The sequence below is a fragment of the Periplaneta americana genome, chromosome 8 (genome assembly GCF_040183065.1).
Source record: "Periplaneta americana isolate PAMFEO1 chromosome 8, P.americana_PAMFEO1_priV1, whole genome shotgun sequence".
NCBI classification, from domain to species: domain Eukaryota; kingdom Metazoa; phylum Arthropoda; class Insecta; order Blattodea; family Blattidae; genus Periplaneta; species Periplaneta americana.
In genome coordinates, this window is record NC_091124.1 from 122,118,887 (window position 1) to 122,131,788 (window position 12,902).

Genomic DNA, 12,902 nt, shown 5'->3' on the forward strand with positions numbered 1-12,902 from the left:
AAAATTCCTGAAAATAAAATGAAAAATTTAAGAAATATAAGGTTTTTTTTGTAACGCACACAACTTCTATAAGAGAAACACATTTTTATTTACAACAATAATTTCTATAGAATCAAAACACTATGTATATGAACGAACATTGAACATTATTTTTTCTAAGTTAGGATTTAGTAGCAGTTGGATATTTTTTACAGTCTCTGGTAACAATCTCTAAAACATATTGTTTCTCATTTTCATCTTTTGTGAGAATATTATTGTAATCCTGAATAAATTTGACTTTTTTTTCTGCAACGTCCTTCACAACAACTATCTTCTAAAGTTTTTTAAATTCCACTTTTGTAAACAGAACCATCCTTCCAAGTTGAAGGGTCTTTGTTGAGGAAATCGGTGTTGATAGAAAATCTCGTGAAGAAAATTTTAGTACCAGGAGCTACAAAAGACGAAAACTCAATATTTGTAAAGGAAGAAAAATCATTCTGTTCCAGAATGTAGCTCTTCAGTTGATTTTCTTCTTCACCTTCGTTTGCTTCCAGTATAACTTGAGCCATATTTGCTTTAACCACTGTTGGAACACAGTCATCAAATAAAGATAGAGCCACAGTTTCGGGAATTAAGTACCAGAGATGGTTGGAAAATTTATTTGCACAAGCCTTACTGATTTCTGAATCAATATCCTGATAATTTATCAGTTCATGCATGAATAGGAAATCATGATAAGGTGCTTTAATTGCTTCTGACAGAAACCAGGCTCGAACATAGCCTACACTCGAGCAAGAAAAATACATATTCTTCTTAAAGAGTTCTTCTCCTTATGACGTAACTGAAATTGATCTTGAAACAAGTATTTCTTGAATGCAAAAATTGCTTTTGCCATTCACCTAGCATGACTTCCAGCTCCTAGTATATGAAACGATATCCCGTTCTTTGGAACACTGCCAAGAAAAATCATCGTTAAAAATTCTTATCCTCTTCATTTTTCATTTGTTCCAAGTCACAGTCCTATCAGCTTGAATTGTTTCTATTACATTTAAATTATGTCGTAACATTGTGTTGAGAAATTCTAAAGAATGAAATAATTGTCAATGAAGATAAAACTGTTAATAGGAATAAACCCAATACAAATACTTTGAACAACTGACGACCCCAATGATTCACCTTGAATCCTATCTTTTTTTCCTGTATAAGGACAAAATTTAAGAAGATACCCTTCAAGTGTGGCTAAACACCAGAACTTGAAGCCGAACCATATTGATTTGCCGCAAATGAATTGCTTCATTGAGTGACAACCATAATACAGCTCCATAGCTTCATCCAGTGAATACTTCGAGCCAAGAGGTTGAGCAAATTCTTGAAATTTATTGTTGAGGTAGTCAATGAGGGTCCTTACGTTGAATACCCTATCTGTTTGATAAATTTCAGAATTGTCACTGAAGTGAAGAAATCGATTTCTTGTCATTGCATTTGTGTATCATCCCGTGTATCCCAAAATAACTGCCGGTGTGGTACCTTCACATAACCAGAAACTAAAGGAATTACAAAATATGTATAGTTCTTCAGTGGACAAATGTATAATCCATCCTTCCTGAGCTGCATATAATTTCCATAATTTCTAAGTCGAATACCATTTTGAACAACTCATCGGGAGACTTATCAAAATTAAACTCAAAAATAGTATCATCAGGGAAGAGTGGTAGAGAAATTAAACTAGTTTTATGAAGATTTCTTTCAATCCATTCCGTTGCATATTTAGCTTTCTTGGGTATAGATTTGTTTACTTTCTTAGGTATAGACTTGTTTATATTTTCAGAATTTGAAGAAAGATAAACATTCAGATGAGATGAAGTAGTAGAGTTTGATGGTAATTCTCTATGACATGCGACTGTTGTTAAATTTTCTGATCGTTTCTCAGCTCTAAGTTCATTAACGTTTGATTCAAAATTTATATCCTCTCCCTGTTTGAAATGGTCCCTCTGTCTAACTATCCTCATCTCACCTTCTTGACGTAAAATTTCTCTACTCAGATCCATAAAAGTAGGTTTTTCATCGTCGTCATCCTGATCACTGTTGATGCCATCAGCAGGAGGGTTAAGTATCACCTCTAAGCAGCATGCAGACTTGCACATATTTCAGATTCATCTGCATCTAACACCTCAACTATCCATTTTATCAATTGTTCTGTATCTTTCCTGTAAGATGGATAAAAGTTCACATAAATATCCAGCATTTGATATATCACACATCAAAGTACCTAACCCTTCAGCCCATATTATTCAAATTATTATGAAAAACTATAATAGAACTGAAAGGATACACATTTGCCAACACGTTAAAATAATTAATAAAAATCGAGCATTCAAAAACCAACTATTCATAAAATAAAAATTCAACTTACGTGTTATTCATCTTCCAAGCAGACTGGTACTGGAATTTCAACACTCGCAACAACTGCCAAATTAAAATATTTAATTTTTCCATTGTTACCAATATAGAGGTTGATGATTTATAAGCCACCTGGTGTACCAACAATCACAATAAAAACAGAATTGCAAATATACAACAATAAAAAATCATAAGCTGCATCGTGTTTGATATATCAAACTGTGGGATATAATGAAGTACTCGCTTTTGTTGAACTGTTTACCGAGGGTTTGGAAAAAAACATGTATCGAATATGTAGAAAAAAATATAAAAACGCGTAAGAAATAAAAAACTCAGTGATAGCAATTACTACCACTGGCTACCCCCTGTGGGTGCCCTTGATATGTGTGCATTGTGTTGAATCTGTACTTCTTTTAGCTGTTAGATGCAGTGCCCTTTATGCACCATGAGAGGTGAACTACATAGTACCGCATGGTGATGAATGATTAATGGAGCAATGGTGGAATGGTGGAATGCCAGTAGGGGAAAAAAGATTACCCAGCGAAAACCTACCACTAAGCACTGTCTTAGTCCACTACAAATTCTATTTGGACCCATCGGGATTCGAACCCTAGTTACCAGCATGAAAATCCGATGCTCTAGCCATTGCGCTAATGATGTGCCTAATAATAAAATTTAGTATCACAAAGATGACACATATTTTCATACTGTATTTCGCAATAAAATCAGGTCATCATGTTGCGAATGATGTTACTACTCGTATTTAAAATGTATAGTTTATTTTCTTGAACTGTTATTCAAAAGACAAACACAATTTACCCAAATGAGAAGATAAACTTTCGTTTGTGCATTGCTTAGCCTATGCTTTAAGTACACAAATTTTATTAATTTTCCACATATTCATATGAAACAGTTATTCTATATTGTAATAATTTATAATATAAGCCTATTTCTGTTTACGAAAATAGACATTTAAAAGTGTATATAAATAGGATTTTGGGAATTTAACCCTTCCCCCCACCATTTTGGAAAGAAATCAACGAGATAGAAAATGAAATAGTGAAATATTTCAATGTGATATATTATACCAGAAGTATACATACTGTACCATTTTTAATCGTGATTTTGTAATTAATAAGCGGTTTATCAAAAATTGTATTATAAATTACTGGTACTTTACCAAAAAATGCTTTTCCTCCTTCAAATTCGCCTCCCTTTTTTATTTAATCCTGCGCACAGTCTTGTACTCAATATGAAAAAAATTCTTCGCATATCTTAGAGAGTTTATGTGTACTCAATGTGGGTTTCTGACATCTCGTCAACCCACTCGAGGTGTGTGGATATAAGGGGGAAAACGGTGTCAGGTGGAGTTCCTGGGTAGCTCAGTCGGTAGAGCGCTGGTGCATTCGGCCAGAAGTCCTGGGATCGGTACCCAGCCCTGGAACAATTTTTCCCTTGAAATTATTTGTCTTCTTCACAGAGAGCTTAACCTGAAAGCTAGATTTGCAAACTTAATTTCTATTCCAATTTTCATAGAAATCGGTTCAGTCATTATCACGTGGAAAGGTAACAAACATACAGACATACAAACAAAAATTTAAAAAACTCGATTTGTCGTCTCAGGATAGTTAATTATACATGTTAACACTAATTATTCTTGAAAAATCGAAAATTACCAGAAAAATTTTGGTTACAGATTTATTAATAGTATAGATAATACACATATACTTTATATTTCTTATTATTTGTTGAGCACATATAAGCAGAATGTAGGATGTTGTGGATAGAGGGGCATATTTTATGTCGGGAAGGATAAAAATTAGTTCTTTATGAACCAGGAAGGAACCTTCATTCCATCTCCTTCAATAATTTTGAGTCTTGCGCTAGTTTGTTGGTAACATCGCGCTAATTTTGCATTGGTTGAAGCTGGCTTTATAGCTGAAGTCAGTCCCGGTCCACATTTAGCCTACATGTGAATTGTTAATATTGAAATTGTTCATAATTTATATTGAAATTTTTTGTGTGTTGAATTTTAGTTTTTTCATCCTAAATTTTAGTTTTATATGTCGTATTTTAGTAATAGCTAATGTGATACATTTGACATATCCCAGATCATGTATGTGATAAGGTGGATGCAGTAAATGTATATGAATATAACTCAATATCCTTTAGATATGATGTACCGTAGGCCTGCCTATATATTTTAAAATACAATGTAAAAGACAGTTACTACACACATTTTGTAGAGGCAAAGGACGGTTATTTTTCATATTTATATTTTTTAATAAAATCATGTAAATAACATAAATTTGCTCAACAAAAATAACCTGGCAAAAAATAAATCATACAATGATAAAAGCAATCGCGGACAGTCTTTCCATATATTGTCTCTTTTTCTAACATTTCAGTCTTTATATGGAGTGAAAAGAAATCAGACGCCTGACTTGTGTTCCAATTCATCATTTGATGCCATTTTCGAATATCCACCAGGAATTATATATGTATTAAAAGGTGAGTTTCGAGAAAAGAAATGATAAGGTTTTAATTAATTAATTAAAAATTAATTTTTCTTTCTTTTTAATTTACTCTTAACTGAATATAAGTATAATAATGAAATTCATGTATGTTGGTTAAAGTAAGACCCTTTTCAATTTAAAATAAAATAAATTTTATTATTTCAAAAATCAGATAAAATATTAGACTTATGTGATTTGGTACAACAGAAAAATCGACTTTTTTTACTTATGTGCCTTTTCCCGCTGACCAAAGAATTGTAGTTATTTATATAATCCCTCACACTTTCATATCATACCGGTTCCTATATAAATACTACGAGCACCACTATTATCAAAAGTGGTCCAAACAATTTTTGTATTCACAGCCATTTATGATACCGCAGCCTTCCTCCACTTTTCCAAAGTATAGTCCCATAGAGCCTGTAACGTAATAATCCATTATAATGCAGTAATTTTAAGACTACAGTTTGTGATCTCTAACTTCATGTTGATTTTAAATTCGTCAGCTCGTCCTATTGTACACACATGTGTTTTGCAAATCTATTTGCATAATATATACGTCACTGTGTACGTTAACAGAAAACCACAGTTCCAAGTCACACAAAGTTTGTGTACACTCGATGTGGGTCTCTGGCGTTTCGTCAGCCCATGTGAGTTGTGTGGATATAAAGGGAAAAGTTGAGACAGTGTCGGGTGGAGTTCCCGGGTAGCTCAGTTGGCAGAGCACTGGTACGTTCAACCAGAGGTTCCGGGATCGATACCGGCCCCAGAACAATTTTTCCCTTGAAATTATGCACATGTGTTTTATTTTATTAAGCATGTCTTGTATATGATTTTTTAAACGTTAAATAAACTGTTAGTTTACGTTCTTACATGTTAATTACACTTAGGGCTTTTTCTTGTTGATAATAAAGACAAAAGAAATACTTTCACTACACTATAAAGGGAAACACATTTTGACACAAAATTTTTGCTGTTTCCTTTCTTTCAGCAAAAGCTTTTTTTTTTCTTTTGTACACCAGCATTATAAACAGTATTTATCATTAATCAAAATCGTGCACAATAACATGCCACACTACTGTTCCAGTGTCATAAAATATTATCATGCCTACTCAAACTTAATTACTTCTATTATGATGGCATAACTTGTGGAGGTTGCGAACAAAATCGTCATTTCCAAAATACCGGTAATATATATTTTTTTCAGAAAGTAGGAAAAATTGTATCGAGCCTTTACTTTACCCAAAAGTGAAAGATAATTTTATGTGTCGTGCTAATGGTGTCAATAATAATGGTTTTAATTATTTTCTATGCATTTTATAGGCAAAAATCTTTTGGAATTGTCCGGTTTTGTTTGGAAATTTGAGGGAAATGTTCACTTTTGTTCGAAAAAAAAGCTATTTGACATTTAAAACAGTAAAACATTCACGTCACTTACATCAACTGCATCATAAAGTAAGGAATATGGTAATAGTAATAGTAATTTATTCACCATAAAGATTTTTACAAGTCATGGCTTCGTCAATCTTATTTCTAGGTCTAGTTTCTGATTATACTACTGGCATATTTATGAATTTGTAGCTTTGTTATTGCAGGACATCTGCTCACATGATTTAAAAAGAATTGTATCTAAGATAGAGATAAAATAATAATAATAATAATAATAATAATAATAATAATAATAATAATAATAATAATAATAATGTTCTTAGCAGCAATAACGACCTATATGCTTTCACAATTACACATTAGTAGGCACTTTCATGCAAGGTCTGAAGACATAAATTCCTCTACAGTATATGGCATATGATGCAGCAGCAACCTGTTGACTATGCTTTTAAACTTCTTTTGTTTACTGCTTATTATGGAGCTTGGAATTTTATTATACATGTTTATAATTATATAGTTTATAGTAAACATTGGGCAGGCAATCTTCCAGTAATAGGGGTCCGAGCATATAGGCTTACATTACCAAATATATACATATATTTTAATTAAATTTGTTAAATTTTCTTATGACTACACTCTAACGGGGAAATATGTGCCCAGGATCTCTATTGTGGGAAGATGGCGTCCTTGCCAGTGCTTACTATATAATTATTCGTACCGTAACACTTTTACAACCATTTCAATTAAAATACCTTTAGCTCAACTATGTGAATGCACATTGCATGAAAATAAAAATATGAGTTGAAAAGCTTATCTCCCTAAATATCCATCACTTTCATTCTACTGTATCATGGAAAAATTAGTGCAGTATATTACAGTATAACACTTTTACAATAATTTTAATTAGCAATAAGACATTATCACTCTCGCACATTGAAATGGAAATGACCGATTTTGAATGGATTTGTAATTGCAACACGTACAGAGAGTTGGAAATGTCCGTTTTTGATACAGAAAAAGACAATGAAAGTATTAATATTAGTATAATATGGAATTATCCGGTTTTGATTGAAAATCCTGACTTTACCATATTGTTTCTCATGGAAATAACAGAGTTAGAATAAAAACAACAACATATTCAGAAAGATGACTCTCTAAATATACCGAAGCCATAAAAAAAACTCATTTCTTGTTTTCGATGGAAATGACTGGTATTGTTCACAACCTCCACACTTGTCTTGTGCCATAAAATTAATATTATGCAGTGGCGTATACTGGTTAAAGGGTTTGGGCTACCACTGACCCTATTATTACACAAAATATATTTTTAAATCCCTATAATAAAATTCCTTACATATTTATGTGAATTTCAGACGTCTTGATTGGGACGAAAATACGTTGATGACTTCGTCATTGAAATTACAGTTGGGCCACTTGCAAAGTTTCTGTAAAATGACTTTTCAATGGATATTAGTGCCAAGCCGGATAAACGTTCTTGTGTATGAGTTGATCTACAGTAGGATTTTATTCTCTTCAACTCAGAAAATGTTCTTTCTACCGATGCTGACGTAGCTGGTATTGTCACAATTAATGTTGCCAATTTAAGGACTTCAGGAATAACTTGGTTCAGCTGGTTTTCATATATGGCAGATAATATTTCATGGATAGGTTTGTTCGAAAAATCAAAGACTTCTGCTGAATATATTACACTTAATTCATTTTTCAAACGTACTTGATCAAAGTGACTGTTATAGGACTGAAATAATTTGTTTAGTGCCTCATTCGGGAAGTTTTCTCTATAAGCAGAAAATTTTTGAGAATCTAGAAGATGTGTGAACTGAAGCTTTCCATAATCAGAAAATCTGTCAGTAATTTCCATCTGCATACGATCTGCTGTAGTACAGCTGCCTGTATTTCAATTCATCATCTCCTTTCCTTTAATGGTGGTTCCATTGTATTGGCTGAAGAATTTTCATTTTCCATATTACTCCATATGGACGGAAACCCACTACGTCTGAACTCGGATATAGTATTTTTTTAACTTTGATACCTCTTGCAAGTAGTATGCTATGTCTTGACTTTTTGTCTGAAGAATATTGTAGAGCACATCTGTATGTGCGAACACTCTAGCATAGACTTCAAGAAGAAATATATTCTGAAACTGTGCGAAAAAATTCAAATATCCTTGAGCCTGCACATTTACAGCATCATCCCAGTTTTCTTCAGAGTCATTACAAATGATATTTTTAAAGAAAGCAGTCCGTTTTTCTCTGTATTCGTTTACTATATTTACAAGCCAAGATGTAAAATTGAATCTAGTTGGTGCTACTTTTGGGAGTTTCTTGTTCATAAATTTCTTGAGTTTTCTGATCTTTTAGGAGATGATGAGAAAAATGCAGCTAAACCCGACAGTGTTTTGAAAAAAATGCGGCATTCTGGAATGGATGAAGTAGTTTGTTGCAAAACTAAATTAAGAACATGGCTGTAACAATGGACAAATAGTGCTTGAGGATACTTTTCTTGAACTTTTGTTTTTAAGCCATTAATATTTCCCGCCATAACTGAAGCACCATCGTATGTCTGTGCAATTAACTTATTGCCGACATTGTATTCTGCTGTAACACCTTCCACATGCTGAAACAAAGTAGCAGCAGTTTTGTCCGAACTGACATTTCTGAATCCTATAAACCGTTCTTGAACATTGGCAGTATTGTCGACGTATCTTAAAACAGTGGACAATTGACTCTGATTAGAGCAGTAACTTGTTTCATCAACAACAATGGCCACAAAAGGTTTTATGTTCTTTATCATAACCTCACTTATAGCAAATATTAAGTCATTCTGAATTGCGGGAGAATTACCACGAAATACTGTTGAACTCTCAAGATGATTGGCCAGTAAATGGTCAAATTCACTTAAGGAATTTAAATATTCAATATAATATCCTATATTGTCTGATTCCACACTCTCGTTATGACCCCGAAAAGCCAATTCTTGTTTTCCTAGAAAGCAGACTGCATTAATAAGACGCAGTAAAATCTTCCGATTTTTTTTTCACAAGAGCATTGTGTTGGTTGATGTGTAGAGCTTTTTGCTTATCTAGCTGTAAATCATTTCTTGTCTTCCCAAAGTTTGCAAAGTTCATGCTACTACAAATATGAGCTTTTGATTTGTCGTATTCTAGGACTGCCGGTCCACACCTGTGGAGTAACGGTCAGCACGTCTGGCCGCGAAACCAGGTGGCCCGGGTTCGATTCCCGGTCGGGGCAAGTTACCTGGTTGAGGTTTTTTCCGGGGTTTTCCCTCAACCCAATACGAGCAAATGCTAGGTAATTTTCGGTGTTGGACCCCGGACTCATTTCACCGGCATTATCACCTTCATCTCATTCAGACGCTAAATAACCTTAGATGTTGATAAAGCGTCGTAAAATAACCTACTAAAAAAAAAAAAGGACTGCCGTTCGAAGGGAGTTCATATTAGAAAACCCCTCTTTTGATCACACATTAGTTTCGCGGCTAAATAACAAACATGGCCAGCAAAATAGTTTAGACAGTTTAGAAGTACCACACAACCAATTCCACTTACCACATGATGTTGAAGTGAAATGGCGTGTGTACTCACGCTGTTTTTCTTTTACGTCCATGGACAAATTTAACTCAGGAGTTGGTCTTTCCATTTTCACAATTTCAACTTTCTCGTTGTTATGTACGACGGTTAAAAGGCACTTTTAATAAACCTTCTATTACACAGTAATTTTCAACACAAACCTCTCCAGAAACTTGTTCTGCCATATTTTTCACAATATCACTTAATTGGGAAATTAAAAACTTAATAATTCACAATTAATATAACTCTTAGACACTCGAACAAATCACAGATTTAATATAATGCACTGCAAGAACACAATCCCATTCAATTGCTAGCGTACTAAGCGTATTGCTGCTTCGCGCCTGCGAAGAAACCGATCACGAGAGCGGCAACTCGCCCGCCTACAGTGCATGATGGAAACAGAAGGGGGGGACGGGCAGTTGTGCGAAGGACAGCGTGAGCAAAACGGTCACAGGCTGCCTCACGTAGCAAGCGGTTTCTCCAGCGATGCCGCCTTGACAACTTGTTTCTTTTTGAGAGCAGAGAGCGCATGTAAATCTAACAATTACTTTAATTTTAATTACTATGGTAAAACTAACGATACAAATTTATTACATTATGTTATATTATAAACTTTTTCTTTTGTAATTTCCTTGGGCTACCGCCGGTAGCCCCGGAAGTCCGCAAAATACGCCCCTGATATAATGAAACGATTTCCGTACAATAATATTTAATACATCACTACTGTAATAGCAATCCATTCTTCATAGACCATGATATCAAACTACCCATCATTACAAATTTGATACCGTACCATTCATTAATTATTTTTATTACCTAACTGTTTTATAATGTTGTCATACAAAAAAATAACGTGTAAAACACTTTTATAATAGAGAGTTTTTGCACCCTCCTGATAATGTTAAATGCTTAATGCTGCACTGACGTCATTGATAAAAGAACCAATCAGAGCCATTCACCTCACGTTATTTCCAGTGGCAGCTCATACATATTTAATGCCTAGTGCCAAAATCAGTGGTATATCCAGAATACTCTAAGGGGGAGAGTAACTCTTTTTCCTACTATTTCCTCCCTGGATCCGCTTATGGTCTAAACCAAAGACAAGAAATAAGCAATAATAATAATAATAATAATAATAATAATAATAATAATTAGAGACGAGAATTCCATGCAAATGCATGTTTTTATAGGAACATAAGACATAGCTCAAACTTAGTACATATCCATTTCATTACTTTCCGGTTCCAAATATGTGTACTTTTGCCGTGCATATTTGCATGTTTTCGACTTTTTAGGGATAAAAACATGCCTAATGCATATTTAGGTAATTTTTAGCTTAATAATGCATATAATATACATTACATTCAGTTTAAATGCATGTTTTAATGGTTTTGTGTGGACACCTCAGTTTCTCGATTTTATGTCCCATATTTTAGCTTCAGGTATCAGGATTGAAGAAGAAAAAGAAAAAAAATAAATAACAGAAAAATTAAATAAAATGTTAAGATTTTCACAATAAGGTGTTAGAAGACCTTTCCCTGGACGGAAGTCCACTTTTACAACACTTTACGGACGACCCTCTATACACTGCGTGTCATAAATGAATTTATTACGTTGGATATTTTGAGAATAGTAAGTAGAGAGGAAATATAGAGGGTTCAAGGAAATTGCCGACAAATAATTTAGGTCAAAAGCATCCTCTTTCAGGGAGGTTGTAAATTCTCTTCCATTTCTAGTATTAGTAGCAATTTAGATTCTTCTAAATTTGGAATCATCATTAAACTGTGTTTGCTGTGTGTGAATATCGTAAGTTGTTAATGTGCTTGTTTATTCTGTTTGCGCGTGTTAATGTGGTTCTAATATGTTTCCAATTTAAAGATTCCAAAAGTACTCTTTGCACAGTGGATTACTGTAAAGGAAAAGATTTTATTAGGTCAGATGAGGATGTCGTATTTTGCGACTGTTGGAGTAAAGAGTTAAGCAATGCTGTTCTGTTTCCGAACATTTTATATGACAATTGTTCTTTGTAAAGAAATTACAAAACCTGTTTAAAATAATTATTAAATTACGATGTCCGTTTTTAAATCGTATCTAGGTAACCGTAAGGTCTATTATAATTTCAGATGAAATGTACTAAAAAATTTCAAGTCGATCAGCATGTTGCATCTGTTTCACATATTGTAAGAATGGAACAAAAGAAAGAATCTGCAAAGAATTTCATAGATCCCTCAGTTATGCCCGTGGGAAAGTGGAAGTAGCGGCGTAAAACAAATTGAACAGGGTCATAAATGCTAACTCGGACTGCGGATTCTTTTGTTCAGTGAAGAAGGTTATTTGTGGCGAAAACTTGAATGAAGAATTTGACCTGACACTGTCACAAATATGTTCATTCAAATTTAAACTTCTTGCAATATAGAGAGGTCATTCTCTGCCTAAAAAACATATTGACTGACAAGTGCAGGAACCTCACAGAAACCAATTTAAAAATGTTGTTAGGTTTTTAACTGTGCAAAAAAAGTGAAGTGAAATAAGATATTTGAAACAAAAATAAAAGTGCATATTTTAATGTATTTTTCGCTTGATCATGCATATTTCATTGTTTGATAGTGCATTAATGCATGCATATTTTGGGATTTTATAGTGCATGAAATTCTCGTCTCTAATAATAATAATAATAATAATAATAATAATCACTCACCAAAATTTATACAACTGGAGCACTGGAGGACTTTTGTTGACCAGGTTAATATGCGCGATAGATAAAACCCATTCGCCGATTCTTCTGACTTGAAAATAAATCCATCATTTTTTTGTTGAAGTTGTCTATTTTGCAAACAAAACTCCTCAGATTCATCGTGCCCTCTTAGTGCTAAATCTAGTGGCCCACAATATCGTATGCAATTTATTATTAAATTTAACACATATCTGTTTTTATCAACTTGCTCATTGTGTTTTGCAATCGCGAGTCTGTAGTGTAAATTTAACTGATTTTCAATGTTCGCTTTACC

General features: G+C 33.5%; 1 protein-coding gene across 2 annotated transcripts in view; it reads left to right on the forward strand.

Annotated features, from left to right (window-relative positions):
* LOC138705011 (collagenase 3-like) overlaps positions 1 to 12,902 on the forward strand; it is a 111,878-nt gene that overhangs the window by 69,173 nt on the left and 29,803 nt on the right. For both annotated transcript variants that reach the window (XM_069833548.1, XM_069833549.1), the window contains one exon: positions 4,788 to 4,890. In XM_069833548.1, the coding sequence (XP_069689649.1) occupies positions 4,788 to 4,890 (103 nt within the window). The remainder of the gene's footprint in view (positions 1 to 4,787; positions 4,891 to 12,902) is intronic.